A 15,988-nucleotide genomic window follows, 5' to 3' on the forward strand; every position below is an offset into this window, starting at 1 on the left:
TCACATGGTCCTAAGCATTCAGACCCTTTGCTCAGTATTTAGTAGAAGCTACTTTTGATCTAATACAGCCATGAGTATTTTTGGGAAAGATGCAACAAGTTTTTCACACCTGGATTTGGGGAGCCTCTGCCATTCCTCCTTGCAGGTCCTCTCCAGTTCAGTCAGGTTGGATGGTAAATGTTGGTGGACGGCCATTTTTAGGTCTCTCCAGAGATGCTCAATTGGGTTTAAGTCAGGGCTCTGGCTGGGCCATTCAAGAACAGTCACGGAGTTGTTGTGAAGCCACTCCTTTGTTATTTTAGCCGTGTGCTTAGGGTCATTGTCTTGTTGGAAGGTAAACCTTCGGTCCAGTCTGAGGTCCTGAGCACTCTGGAGAAGGTTTTCGTCCAGGATATCCTTGTACTTGGCTGCATTCTCTTTCCCTCAATTGCGACCAGTCGCCCTGTCCCTGCAGCTGAAAAACACCCCCACAGCATGGTGCTGCCACCACCATGCTTCACTGTTGGGACTGTATTGGACAGGTGATGAGCAGTGCCTGGTTTTCTCCACACATACCGCTTAGAATTAAGGCCAAAAAGTTCTATCTTGGTCTCATCAGACCAAAGAATCTTATTTCTCACCATCTTGGAGTCCTTCAGGGCTTTCATGTGTCTTGCACTGAGGAGAGGCTTCCGTCAGGCCACTCTGCCATAAAGCTCCGACTGGTGGGGGGCTGCAGTGATGGTTGACTTTCTACAACTTTCTCCCAGCTCCATCTCTGGAGCTCAGCCACAGTGATCTTTGGGTTCTTCTTTACCTCTCTCACCAAGGCTCTTCTCCCCCAATAGCTCAGTTTGGCCGGACGGCCAGCTCTAGGAAGGGTTCTGGTCGTCACAAACGTCTTGCATTTAAGGATTATGGAGGCCACTGTGCTCTTAGGAACCTTAAGTGCAGCAGAATTTTTTTTTTTTTTTGTAACCTTGGCCAGAGCTATGCCTTGCCACAATTCTGTCTCTGAGCTCTTCAGGCAGTTATTTTGACCTCATGATTCTCATTTGCTCTGACATGCACTGTGAGCTGTAAGGTCTTATATAGACAGGTGTGTGGCTTTCCTAATCAAGTCCAATCAGTACAATCAAACACACCTGGACTCAAATGAAGGTGTAGAACCATCTCAAGGATGATCAGAAGAAATGGACAGCACCCGAGTTAAATATATGAGTGTCACAGCAAAGGGTCTGAATACTTAGGACCATGTGATATTTCAGTTTTTCTTTTTTAATAAATCTTCAAAAATGTAAACAATTCTGTGTTTTTCTGTCAATATGGGGTGCTGTGTGTACATTAATGAGGAAAAAAAAATGAACTTAAATGATTTTAGCAAATGGCTGCAATATAACAGAGTGAAAAATGTAAAGGGGTCTGAATACTTTCTATCCCCACTGTATATCTTATGACTCCTTGCAGTGTGGCTCTGCCCCTATATGTGTTACACCCAACGGGCTCCCTCAGTAGGTTTTAAATAAAGTATCATTTAGCAGTATGAACTATTATATCCAGCCACATGCAGATAGAAATGGGACTGTTTGTCGAGTCGAGTTGAGGAGGAAAGAAGGTTAATCAAAGGAAAGGAGGAGACGCTGACTGAACCCCAAAATTCTGCATGACCTTGAGATAGATAGATACACACACACGCACGCACGTCCACTTGAGGTGAGCAGCTAGTACATGCTGAACCATCATATTGATAAGTTGTTTTTTGAGCTGATTATGTGTAATAATACAATGCGAGTTCAATCATTTGTCACCCATCATCTCCCCATATACATAGAGCACTAGATATTCATTCATTTGCAAGTACCCATATTGGAGAGCTGGAGACTACGATTGTAAGAGGGCGAGAAGAGGCATAAAGTGTGGTGGAGATTCACATGTGGTCCTATTAGTAAATTGAGGTCCACTGGGGGAGGTGAATACAAATATTACTAAGAGCATAATGCCCCGTACACACAAGCGGAATTTGGATGGTTTTTCCGACGGAATTCCGCTCAAGCTTGCCTTGCATACACATGGTCACACAAAAGTTCTCTTAACTTTCGACCGTCAAGAACACGAGCCGAGAAAATTAAGTTCAATGCTTCCGAGCATGCGTCAAATAATTTCCAAGCATGCGTGATTTTTTGCGCGTCCGAATTGCATACAGACGATCGCACTTTCGGATAGGAACTTTTTCCAACCAAAAAAAAATAGAGAACCCGCTCTCAATCTTTTGCTGGCGGAATCCGATGGAGCATACACACGGTCGCATTTCCTGACCAAAAGCTCACATCGGTCTTTTGCTGGTGGCATTTCTGATCGTGTGTACGCGGCATAAGAAGCGCTGGAAGATTGTGATAAATGTTGATGAAGGATTGTAAAATATGGACTATATGTTTTTGATAAAGAATGTATTTGCACTCCATTGGTTTTGAGCTTATAAGTATTTAGAATAGGTTGACGGCAAAGACAAATGGTGTTAACAGTTGCTGCGTAACTTCCAGTCCCCAGCTATGGGTCCACTGGTAGCCCCTGGTGGTTTAGCCCTGTATTGCATATGCTCTGTGTCCTGATAAATGTTTCTATGCTGGTCTCATACCAGCCTTAAGAGCCCTTGCACACTGGGGCGGGGGGCAGCGTCGGCGGTAAAACGCCGCTATTATTAGCGGCGTTTTACCGTCGGTATGCGGCCGCTAGCGGGGCGGTTTTACCCCCGCTAGCGGCCGAGAAAGGGTTAAATACCACCGCAAAGCGCCTCTGCAGAGGCGCTTTGCCGGCGGTATAGCCGCGCCGTCCCATTGATTTCAATGGGCAGGAGCGGTAAAGGAGCGGTATACACACCGCTCCTTCACCGCTCCGAAGATGCTGCTAGCAGGACTTTTTTTACCGTCCTGCCAGCGCATCGCTCCAGTGTGCAAGCAGCGGCACTTTCGGGGCGGTTTGCAGGCGCTATTATTAGCGCAATAGCGCCTGCAAACCGCCCCAGTGTGCAAGGGCTCTAATAATGCAGATTCTTGCATTTAAATCTACTGTACCAACTGCCCAAAAGAAAACGTGTAATGAGAGCAAAGCAGGGGCTGTCATTGACATCCTCTGAAATGTTTACTTGCCTTTCTGTCATGCTTTGCTTTGGCTTCTCCAAAGTAGAACAAGTATAAAAGATCTGTACTTTTCTGGATGCTAGTTTTGTGTCTGTGACTCAACTTTGGAACACAGAAATGGGCACCTAACCTCTTCAGAAGGATGTCGGCACTCATTTCTGTTACGAGAGGTGAACTTAAGACTACACTGGGACGCCATGCGGACAGCGCTAAAGCGATGCTTTAGTGCCACTTTTTTTTACCCCAAAAAGGGTAAAAAGTCACATTTTGTGGCGCTTTGGAAGCGCTGCCTATTCATTGTGATGGGCGGGGAGTTTTGGGAGCGCTACATACAGTGATCCCAACCCACCCCAAAGATGCTCCTTGCAGGACTTTTTGGAATGTCCCGCAAGCATACCGCCCCAGTGTGACAATACACTGAAATGAATGGGAGGTGGTTTTCAGATGCTTTGTAGAGGTTATTTCTAGCGCTAAAGCACCTGAAAACCACCCCGATGTGAAAGTAGTCTTAATCACGATGCAGGGAGCAACTACTCCATTCTTTAGCCAGCAGTGAAAATGGCAGCTGGAATCTGGTTGCACACCTTTTTCAAGAAGCCAATAAGCATTTAATAAAAATCGGTTTTATCCTTTTTAGTTTATTTTTACTGCAAAGTGTCTGGGACAGTCTTTTTGATGTCTGAATTCATTGTCCGGAAAAATTAAAACCCAGTTCAGAACACACAGAACAAGAAATGCAATACCTACAGTCACTATGTCAATGGTAACAGGTAAAATGTAACGTAATAAAAAAAGTGGAAAACCAGTGGTATAAAATACAGTTGATTTGTATAGAGCGTTTCCTGAGTCAGTGGAGCAGAAGGACAGACAAGAGACAAACATCACACTATAATGTTCCCTTCAGGTTTGGTGTCTTACATGGACAAGTAGCTGTTGTCTGTCGTTTTTATGATATGCAGATGTGACTCTCACAATATCCCAGCATTGATCTCCTAGTCCCGCAGAAGGGCAGCGATGTCTTCGCTTGACATGGTTGTGTGGTGATGGGGACTGTGGGAATGGCTGCTCACAGAAGAGGCAGTCCTGGATTGCTGTAATCGTGTGCTTGCAGATATATGTAGTCCTCATTATCTTAAGTCATCCTGTGACCACTGTGCATTTAGCTGCACTTTCCCCCGCCATTGTGTGTTCTGATGTTCTTTTATTGATTGCTGGTTTCTGTAACCTGCACAGTTTGTTTTCCTATTGCTACATGCAGTACTGCCCGGCAGAATGGACCACTGAAGGATGATTAGGGAAGTAGGGAGATCCCTTGTAATGAATTATTCTCTCTGACCGCAAAAGAGCCACAACCAGTGAGGAATCTGTATGGAAAGAGATGAGAGAACGTTACCTAACAATCATGAGTCTAAAGCAAAATAAGGTTAGAAACGAAGACCCTGACACATCTTCTCTTTAGGCATGCCTTAATGCAGGGGTAGGCAACCTCGGCCCTCCAGCTGTGGTGAAACTACAAGTCCCATGAGACATTGCAAGACACTGACAATCACAGGCATGACTCCTAGAGGCAGAGGCATGATGGGATTTGTAGTTTCAAAACAGTTGGAGTGCTGAGGTTGCCTACCCCTGTCCTAATGCATCCAACAATTGGATTGGGGTTGCTGGATTGAACAATCGCAGCATGGCAAGATGTGTTGTACTTGTTGATTTGTGGTAGAGGTGGATCATACCAGTTTAAATTTTGGTTTGGGAGGTGGAAGATTACTGGTGAAGGGGTAACATACATGGCAAGTTCATATTGGTTGATCTTAGTGGTTATGGCAGGCATCAGATCGATATCCTTACACCTGTGTACAGAAGTGCTGCATGGAGAGAATCCCAGTGTTGCACCTACACTGAGATATGGTGTGTGTATAATTATATATATATATATATATATATATATATATATATATATATATATACATACATACATACATACAGATAGTGTCCAGCCCTGCTGTCAGCAGCCTGTCGAGGTCTAACAGGACAGCATCCAGTTGCTGTATACCTCAGCCTAAGTGGTACCATTTGTGTCCAAGACGCAGGTATTTTGTTTTACAGGTATGCATGCAGCCCTGAATGTGAGGACCACTCTGTACAGCGGCTAGCTGCTGCATATTTTAGTCTGTCTCAGATTTTGACAAGCTGCTGTACTCCTACATTCCGGATCAGTTTTTGCTTATAGTTTACACCACACGCAGTTCCAATGCATTTTTGATACAATTTGCTAGGTTCCAGTACAGCTCTGCAGAAAAAAAAAATGCAGCACGCTCTTAGGTTTTTTTTTTTTTTTCTGCACTGGAACTGATCGCATTGGTGTGAACTAGAGCCATTGTAATACATGGAAAACACTGTGCATGCATTTTTGGTGCAGAAAAAAGCTCACAGAACTGCATCTGGTGTGAACTAGCACTAAATGATTGTCCGGTGACCAGTTAATAGCAATCAGGTGGGTTGGAATTCTGTCTGGAAAATTCAACTTATCCTCATCAGCAGATATAGACATTATATACTCACTTTGTCTACTAAGATTAGACTACTATCCAATTCCCTGTGTATGACCAGAAGCAGTGTTAAGAGTAGTAAAATGATTATTTTAATAAAACAAATATTTGAAGCTTCACAAACATGTTATGTTTACCTGCTCCATGCAATGGTTTTGCATAGAGCAGCCCTGATCCTCCTCTTCTGGGGACCCCCACCAACTGCCCCCTATAGAAAGCCGCTTTTTTTTTTTTTTAATTAAATGGGGGCACTGATGTGGGCTTGCTCCTGAGCTGCCTTGTCTGTGTCTATTGAAACAGCCAGTGTGGCTTCACCCCCACGATGCAGAATTTGACAGCAGTGGGAACCAATGGCCCCAGAAATAACAGATACGAGTCCCCTCCACACTGCTGCTAATAAGTGCAACTGTCTATATTTGTAGAGTGCTGATCACCGCCCACGGGAAAAGGGCAAATAGTGACTGTTAATATAGTGTTTGTGTAGTGTTGAAAGTGTAAGGAAGGGTATGGTGAAATGTGACTGCAATTAGAGAAGTACAGAAGAGGTTTGTGGTAAGGATGTTGTTTACCGTGTCAGTTTCATTGTGAATGGTGTTGCTGGGTAAGTACTGTATTAGTTGTATGTGTGTTACATGTCTGACTGTACAATCTCCTTTTGGGTCTACTAACAACAAATCCATAGTATGGATTGTGTAGGTAGGTCCTCATGTTACACAGTTTAGGTAAAGTGTAAAAACAAAGGGCCGGAGGTAGAGAGCGGCCCGCAGTGAGCTGCTTCTGTCGGCCAGTATCTCAATACCCCATGCAAAAGGACCAACCTCTGAAGGGGGGGGGGGGGGGGGGGGGGGGGGGGGGGTGGGGGGGGGGACTATTGCGGTACTAGATATAATCAAGTATTCAATAAAGAAAAAGTAGAAAAAAAAAGGGGATCATAATATAAAAAAATTACATTTTAATAGACAACATGATTAAAAGATTTTTTACAATGTCACATACAGTTGTAATAAAAAACGGAAGCAGTAAATACAACCAGTAGGATTACAACCCATAGTGATATAGACCACAAATAGAGCTTGGGATTCTCGACCGGTTTCGCGGTTTTTCACCGCTTCCTCAGGGGCTGGTGTCCTATCCCCTGTGTCCGCCGCAGGGGGAACCACTTGGGGCCCTACACACCCTTAAGGAGCCTTGAACGGGTGAGCTCATCCTTTTGTTACCCAACTGTATGTATTGTTAATATATTGTCTAATGCTTTTGCTGCATTGATAACCTTGTTATATATCTCTTGTGTTATGTATTGATTACAATTATTGTATGTCATATCACAGATATTGCTCTCCTGAGGAAGCGGTGAAAAACCGGTCGAGAATCCAAGCTCTATTTGTGGTCTATATCACTATGGGTTGTAATCCTACTGGTTGTATTTACTGCTTCCGTTTTTTATTACAACTGTATGTGACATTGTAAAAAATCTTTTAATCATGTTGTCTATTAAAATGTAATTTTTTATATTATGATCCCCTTTTTTTTTCTACTTTTTCTTTATTGAATACTTGATTATATCTAGTACCGCAATAGTCCCCCCCCCCCCCCCCCCTTCAGAGGTTGGTCCTTTTTGCATGGGGTATTGAGATACTGGCCGACAGAAGCAGCTCACTGCGGCCGCTCTCTACCTCCGGCCCTTTGTTTTTACACTAGACATTTGGGATGATGGTACTTGTATTTGGTATTTCAACTTTTCTGATCTAGACGCTTTTCCTTCACAGTTTAGGTAAACCTAAAGTTGATTGTATGAGCAGATTATGTGCATGGTGAACTTAAGACCACCATTGCTACTATTTGTAGTCAGTAGTGATTTACCTGGCTTTGATGAACCTGATAATATTCAATAGGAAAACCTACAAGGCCTAGTATGAATTATGGGGGAACCCCATAGTGCCCAATTTGCTTCTATATGTGTCCATCCACTGATGTCCTCGACAAGGACATCAAACGGTCATGTATAATAGTGGCAGTAATATCCTTTATTAGATATGGTGCTACACATGTTGAGACTGAACCTTAAGCTCGTTCTTATTACATAGCGTGGATGATATTAGTGCCAGCAGTGACGATCATGTAGGGAGAAAACTGTAGCGATGGTGTGACCCTTAATTCTTCTATCATTGTTCCACCAAATAAGGGTAAGCTGATGACCATTTTTGGAGCACTACATCTATTTTCTTTTTAGGGCTCAGACACACAGCATATTCTCTTATGGGCAGCAAGATCCTATGGGGAAAAAAAAAATATCTTTGTAGGTGCATGGATTCTCAAGGAAGTTGCTCAGCATTCTATTAGGACACAGAAGGTGCCTCCTTGTCCTTTTTTTAATTTTTTTTTAACACCCATGTGGATGAGAGCGTAGATGTTAGAATAGTTGGTGACATGATGGTTAAATGTTGAGTATAGTGGGTGGAAGTCACGGCAGTTTGTGACTTTCAGCTACCTGGGAGACAATATAGTTAGATCCATAGATATATATATTTGGACACAGGCACAATTTTCATATTTTTTGGCTCTGTATGCCACCAGAATAAAAGTAAAACAAAACACTTCAAATTAATTTGAAGTGCAGACTTTCAGCTTAAATTCAAGGGGCTGAACATAAATATCAAGTACAAATTTAAGAAACTGCACCCAGTTTTATACACAGTCCCCCCCCCCCCCCAACCCATTTTCAGGGGCTCAAATGTAATTGGACAAATGAATATAATAATCAAAATGTTCATTTTTCAAATTTTGTTGGGAAATTTTTACTGACAATGACTGCCTGAAGTCTGGAACCCATGGACATTACCAGGCTCTAACTGCAGCTGTCTTCAGTTCTTTGTTTGTGGGTCTTTCTGCCTTTAATTTTGCCTTCAGCAAATGAAATGCATGCTCAATTGGGTTGAGATCAGGTGACTGATTTGGCCATTGCAGAATATTCCACTTTTTTCCTTCAAAAGCTCTTATGCGGCTTTTGGATCATTGTCCATCTGTACTGTGAAGCGCCGTCCAATCAACTTTACGGCATTTGGCTGAATCTGGGCTGACAGTATATCTCTAAACACTGCAGAATTCATCTGGTTGTTTCTGTCACATCATCCTTAAACAACAATTACCCAGTGCCACAGAAGCCATGCCATCACTGCCTTCACCATGTTTTACAGATGACATTGTGTGCTTTGGATCATGAGCTGTTCCAAGCCTTCTCCACACCTTTTTTCTTCTCGTCATTCTGGTACAGATTAATCTTAGTTTGATCCATCCAAAGAATGCTTTTCCAGAACTGGTCTGGCTTTTTTAGATTTTTTTTTTTTTTTTTTTGGCAAAGTCAAAAATGGCCTTTCTAATAGTTTGCACCTTGTGGTGAACCCACTCTATTTGCTCTCATGAAGTCTTCTCTTGATTGTAGACTTTGACAATGATACGCCCACCTCCTGGAGAGTGTCCTTCACTTGGCTGTTGTCTTCTGTGGACTTCCAGGCCTTTTTATGTTACTGAGCTCAATAGTGCATTCTTCTTTCCTCAGAATGTACCCAACTGTTGATTTGGCCACTCCTAATGTTGCTGCTATCTCTCTGATGGATGTGTTTTGTTTTTGCCTGTTTCACTTGCATGGACAATTCCTTTGAACGCATGATGTAGGGTCACAACAATAGATTCCAAATACCACACTTGGAATCAACTCCAGACCTGTTTCCTGCTTAATTGATGGAGTAGCCCACAGCTTTTAATTCAATTGTCCAATTACTTTTGGTCCCTTGAAAAAGGGAGGATGGCTAGTCTTAAGAGCTGTAATTCCTGAACCCTTCCTCCGATGTGGATGTACATACCTTCAAATTAGACTTGAGTGTGCACTTTCAGCCCATATCCATTATATAACTATAGCTTGAATATGTTTTGGTAAATACCTGAAAAAAATAAAATTGTGCCTGTGTCCAAATATATATGTACTTAACTGTATATGCCTTTGTTCCATTACCAAAGTTTCGAGGCTAGACAAGAAAATAGATGTTGCTTAGTGGCAAGAGATTAACCACTTTTCTTCACAACTCTATTGCTTATAATACATTTGATTTTTATTTGGAGATGTCTACAATGGATTAAATACTGTTGTGTGGTTTAGGCCTATTTTACACAGAATGCTAAGTTGGCACTCAGGGCTCTTCCACACAGACTGGCTGGGACCATTCAACCTAATTGCAGCTCTACTTAGTCTAGCGCGGTGTAGCCTGTCATTGCTATGAAAGGTTGTGTGCAGATTTGTAAACAGCCCAAAGCAAAAATTAAACTTATTTTGTATTTTTCTTTTAAGGAAAAGCCCAGATGCTGTGCACATGATAGCATTACTGTATACTCAGAGTGGTGCACAGCTATTCATGTAAATTCAGGCTCCATCTTAGGCAGAGAACAATGTGCTGAGCATTACAATAAACACTTAATTGGCATCTGTGTCTAGAATCATATGTAGCCCCAGCCTAACCCTATCCTATCTAGATCTTCAACGGTCACAAATTCTGGCTGGGTAAAATAACATGGGAGGGAAACTCTTCTCAGATTGGTGATTTTAAATAAATGTAAGCATTTAAAACAAGCTATAAGCAGGACACTATCTGTACTTTATAAACAATATACAATTGTATATATACTTTCTTATTAAAAAGGAGAGGTTTGGCGTTACTACAAAAAAAAAAAAAAAAAAACTCACCTCTTATACAGCAACTGTCCCCCACAGCAGCTCTCAGCCTGACACCTGAATGATCACTTGACTGATGATCGCTCAGTTCTTGGTCTGCTGTGAGCAGACTCAGTCACTGCTCTTTGCACTGCCCATCCAGGGCTCACTGGGTGTCGTTGGCATTGGCTCCCAGCAGTACACTGAGCAAGATCCAGATCAGGCATCTGGGGGTATCCCAATAATACAGGGGATCCTTCCAGAGCCTCGAGTGCATTTGGGCCGTCAACAGACTTTACCCACCACTGTGCTCTCCTGAGTCCCAGAATCAGCCAAGTATAACATTGTGCCCCAGAAGAGAAGTATGGCTAAAAAAAAAAAAACACACACTTTGGCCTTACTACTTTGAACTGTAGAGGCTTACTATTTACAAACAACAAGGTTCCATTCGCATGGCAGTTTAGCTGTAGGCAGGTGCCACCAAGAATCAGATTCTAGCCAGTGGTTGTAAATGCTACTTCTACACACTGTGCATGCAGCTGTCAGATTGTCTGTACGAATCAATGGCTGGTGGTGGCACTCTCTGTGCATTGGCTGTGTGGTTATATATATGCACATAGAGCCTCTGACTGACCCTGGACACCGTAAGTATACGTCTTCTCAAAGGTTCAGCTCCACACAAGCTGGCCAGAGTGTTGCTGCATCCAGAGGTACCATTTAGCCCCTCTGAAAAGCAACAAACTACCATGTGAAAGGGTCCTTGTATACAATTGTGTCCACCTGCCAGTTTTTCAAATGGACCCAATTACATGCACCTGGCCATAGACTTGCATAGAGCATCTAAACCAGGGATATGCAATTAGCGGACCTCCAGCTGTTGCAGAACTACAAGTCCCATGAGGCATAGCAAGACTGACAGCCACAAGCATGACACCCAGAGGCAGAGGCATGATGGTACTTGTAGTTTTGCAACAGCTGGAGGTCCGCTAATTGCATATCCCTGATCTAAACTGTTGTGTGTCTACATCTGCATCCATCCAGATAAGAAAAAATAAAATAAAATGGAGGACTGGCTCCTTTTCGTTTTTTCCAGACCTAACCACTACAGGTTGGAGGTAATCTGATATAAATGGATTAATTTAATCTGGCCAGACATGGATCCAACACAGATCTGCTGCGACGCTGCAGCCAAAAACCCGAACAGGCACAAATGTTACAAGAGTGATCTCTGTCCTGCTCCAATTAAGCAACAGATCTGTTCATAGAAGTTCAGAGTAAACAAAGCCCAGGTGTAAAGGACCCTTCTAAAACACATAATATGAATTTTATTTTATTTTTTGTGATCAAAACAGTGGTAAGCTAGATAAGATACACATTAAACAACTGTTTGATTTTGAAAAAAAACTAGGTGGATGCAGCATCAGTCTCCTGCCAGCTACAGACCAAAAACTGAGCGATCAAACACCGCTGGACGCTCAGCTCTCACTCTTCAGAGAGATCTGTGACTGTCAGTCAGCGGCTCTCTTCTCTGCCCCTCCTCCAGTGCTCACTGGAGCGCTAGACTGTGGAGCAGCTGGCTCAGGCTCTTGGCGGATCGCTAAGCCAGCTGCTGGTCTAGACATATGGGTGGATCGTATATGGTCTGGATTTTTTCAGAGCCTGGACCAGTGGACTACTGTCAGCTTTGGAATGGTAGCCCGCTGTCAGCTGAAAAGGGAGTCACAGGAGTGCAGAATGGACTGCACTATGACCTGCGGAAGTAGTATAGCCAAAAAAGCTTTGTCTACACTTCTCCTTTTAGTAAAATATGTTTGGAAAACCTCCATCACTAGGACTTAGAACAAAACATCAAGCTGGTTCTCTTTACAAACAGAAGGTGCCCTTCTCTATAAAAAATGTATATAAAAGAGCCTTGTCCTTTGTCTGGAATAGAAGCTGTTGCAACTGTGTAAAAAAAGAAAAAAGTCTCAGTGCTAACAATTAATATAGATTTTCCTTATTTCAGAATCTGACACGTGAGTAAAATAAAGTTTTCCTATACGTGCAGATTTGGGCCAGAGCCTTAAGTGGGCTATACACATTTTTAAGTTGAACCTGCAGTCTATATAGTGCAGATGAATTCCAGGTGTCTTCTTCCTAATGATCTCTCCCCTCTCCAGGCGTGGGGGCGGATCAATATGCAACCATATGCAAAAACTGAAAGTCTGGATGGCCGTACTCCAATGAAAACAATTTCTTTATTGTTATAATAAATCCATGCAGCAAGGATAAAACCACTGACGCGTTTCACACTTATGTATAAGCTATGAAGAAACACCTGCTATAACGGTGTGAAACGCGTCAGTGGTTTTATCCTTGCTACATGGATTTATTATAAGAATAAAGAAATCGTTTTCATTGGAGTGCTGCCATCCGGACCTTTTTGTTTAATCTTTGCTTATTGTATTTCACCCAACCACTGGCTGACAATTTTCCAATTGATGGCTGCTGGTGGTGGGGGGAGGGGTGATTGGTGGATAGCAGCCAACAGGGCCACCTGCTAAGCAAATTTTAAGCTGGTTTCTGCAGGAACTGTCTGAAATTCATACAGTGTATGGTCAGTGTTAAAGCCCAACTCTCAAAAGAGTTTTGAACAGGTTGGGCAAACCAAACAGATATAAACTGTATGTAGCTACATACAGTATTACTCATTCACATCAAAACGTGTATATTCTGAATAAGTACAAGACATCCTATGATTGGCTGAGGTCATCTTCTTCATCTTTATGTTCTTCACCTCAGCCAATCAAAGGAAGCATTGAACGAATTCCAAAAATATAAACTTCACTGGTTTTGGGTTGTACTAGATTTTCATGATTCCGGACCAATTTACTTGTTCTGCTGTTGATAAAATACCACCAACTCCATGATTGATTGCTCAGATACGTAAAAATTATGAACACCGTACAGCACCAAACACAGTACATCCTCTCACATAAAGATCACACACCAGTGTTGTGTATATAATATTGGAAGAGCTGGGAACTTACGTGCTGCAGGCAGTGGTCAGCGCTTTTCTCCCTGGAGCGGCTGTGCACACACAGATCTATATGAAGGGGAAGAGGACAGATCAGCACTGCATGGATCAGGTTTGTAAATTATGGTCAGTTTATTTCTGTAATAAATCGAGATACCACTCTTTTTGTGCTACTATTTGTAATACAAATGGCAATTATCAGAAAGCAAAATCAGTGTCATGAATACAATTCGGTGTAGATGTTACAATTAACTTTTTAGATTTACCAAAACTATTTAAATATGAAGACCTTACCCATTTTTTTTTTTTTTGAATAAAAAATAAAAATAAAATTACAAATCACAGAAATAAAATTACAATTATATTACGACCCTACCCAATTTATCCAATCAGGCCAGCCCTTGCACTGTATAGTTTGTAGATCTAAAGGTGATTGTAACATATAGTGAACTTAAAGTGATTGTAAAGTCTTTTTTCCCCTTAAAAATAACAAACATGTTATACTTACCTGCTCTGTGCAGTGGATTTGCACAGAGCAGCCCCGATCCTCCTCTTCTCGGGTCCCTCTTTAGCGCTTATGGCCCCTTCCTTCTGTTAAGTGCCCCCACAGCAAGCAGTTTGCTATAAGGGGGCACCTAAGCTAAGCCACAGACTGCCTGTGTCCATTCAGACATTGAGTCCTGACCCGGCCCCACCCCCTTTCTTTCATTGGCTGTCTGACTTTAATTGACAGCAGCCGGAGCTAATGGTGCCACACTGCTGTCTCAACCAATGAGGAGGGGAGTCCCAGGCAGCCCAGTGGATCTAGAGGGGGCTCAGGTTAAGTATGAGGGGGCTGCTGCACACACACAAGGCTTTTTAGCTGAATGCATTAAGATAAAAAAAAAACCTGACTTTACAATCACTTTAACCAAATCCCATCCTTAGGATATACCCTTTACGCCCTCAGAAACAAGTGCTTATAATAACAGCATAATGGCTGCAGCCATAATCCTGCTATCAAAGTTTGCAGCTGCCAATGGGCTTTTATCTAAAGGTGACCTGAACAGTTCTACACCCACCTGCTCACTTTTACAAGGCTTGGAAGCCCCCCTCCCATTCCCCTGGGAAGCCGAGGACCAACTATACTTTGTCAGGCCAGTAGAGGACTGGGAGGAACATCCATTCCTCCCGTCCTCTGTGAAAGGCAGCCAATCAAAGCAATCTCTTATAGACCCCCAGAGAGCAAAAAAGTTGGATTTAAAAAAAATTCCCTTTGCACCAAATGTGAATTATTGCCAATAATGTCAGAGTGAAAGCAATAATTTTAGTGCCAGAGCTCACATTTAATGCTAAACTGGAAACCTGTAATGAATTTTAAAGTGTCCCTTATGGAGACTTTAGGTACAATAGTTTACCACCATTTCACAGGCGTGCAACATTTTAAATCTCGACATGTTTGGTATCTATTTACTCAGCACATCATCTTATATAATTTGACAAAAATGGGTATTATATAGTGTTTGTGTGCACTACAATGCATTTAAAGGATAACTCCACCTTTGTGGGAAAAAAATTGCAAATAAAATATCATATACAATGCCCTAGTCTGCACTAAGATACATATCAGATTTTGGGCATCCCCTGCAACAAAAATAAGGGATGCAGACTCTGCCACTTTTCTCATTAGAGCCCTGCAAATGCAGCAGCTGATTGATAATTTATAAAGACACCCCCATTCACTTTGCACAGGGACACAGCTATTTCTACAGAATAACAAAAAAGGTAGGAATCTGCAACAAAGTTTGTTAAAATCCTTGCAATTACCAATGGTCACCCAAACTGGAATGTTTTCTTCCTGTAAAATTTGTGTGCTGTTAAAAAAAAATTGCAACAACCACCATTTTATTCTCCAGGGTCTCTGCTCTTGCAGAAAATATACAGTAATACCTCGGATTGCGAGTAACGCGGTTAACGAGCGTTTTGCAATACAAGCTATTATTTTTTTTTAAATCCTGACTCGCAAAAGTGTTGTCTCGCAAAACGAGCAGGATTCGAGCCTCTGCGGTGTGCAGTACTGCATTTGGCCAGCGGTGCAGGGGCGCCGGTGACACTCGGAGCCGTTCGGAAATACTCGGAAACACTCCATTCCCGAGGGTTTCCGAGTGCATCCGAGTGGCTCCGTGGCTCTCCGGCACCCCCCCACCTCTGGCCACATTCGGTACTGCATACAATAGAAGTCAATGTGGAATGAATTATCTTTGTTTCCATTGACTTCTATGGGGAAACTCGCTTTGATATGCGAGTGCTTTGGATTACAAGCATTCTCTTGGAACGGATTATGCTTGTAATCCAAGGTTCCACTGTATTTTGTTTGGGGGTTCTAAGTAAATTTTCTAGCAAAAAAATGGCAGATTTTTACATATACAGTATCTCACAAAAGTAAGTACACCCCTCATATTTTTGTAAATATTTTATTCTATCTTTTCATGTGACAACACTGAAGAAATGACACTTTGCTACAATGTAAAGTAGTGAGTGTACAGCTTGTATAACAGTGTAAATTTGTTGTCCCCTCAAAATAACTCAACACACAGCCATTAATGTCTAAACCTCTGGCAACAAAAGT

The 15,988-nt window shown here is 42.3% G+C and overlaps 1 protein-coding gene across 6 annotated transcripts in view; it reads right to left on the bottom strand.

The window, feature by feature from the left end:
• Positions 1–3,734: 3,734 nt before the first annotated feature.
• CTBP2 (C-terminal binding protein 2) overlaps positions 3,735–15,988 on the bottom strand; it is a 207,131-nt gene continuing 194,877 nt past the window's right edge. For all 6 annotated transcript variants that reach the window (XM_073595662.1, XM_073595661.1, XM_073595664.1 and 3 more), the window contains 2 exons: positions 13,394–13,449; positions 3,735–4,480 (listed from right to left, as the gene is read on the bottom strand). In XM_073595662.1, the coding sequence (XP_073451763.1) occupies positions 13,410–13,449 (40 nt within the window). In that variant the 3' untranslated portion in view covers positions 3,735–4,480; positions 13,394–13,409. The remainder of the gene's footprint in view (positions 4,481–13,393; positions 13,450–15,988) is intronic.

The sequence above is a fragment of the Aquarana catesbeiana genome, linkage group LG08, assembly GCF_042186555.1.
Source record: "Aquarana catesbeiana isolate 2022-GZ linkage group LG08, ASM4218655v1, whole genome shotgun sequence".
NCBI lineage: Eukaryota > Metazoa > Chordata > Amphibia > Anura > Ranidae > Aquarana > Aquarana catesbeiana.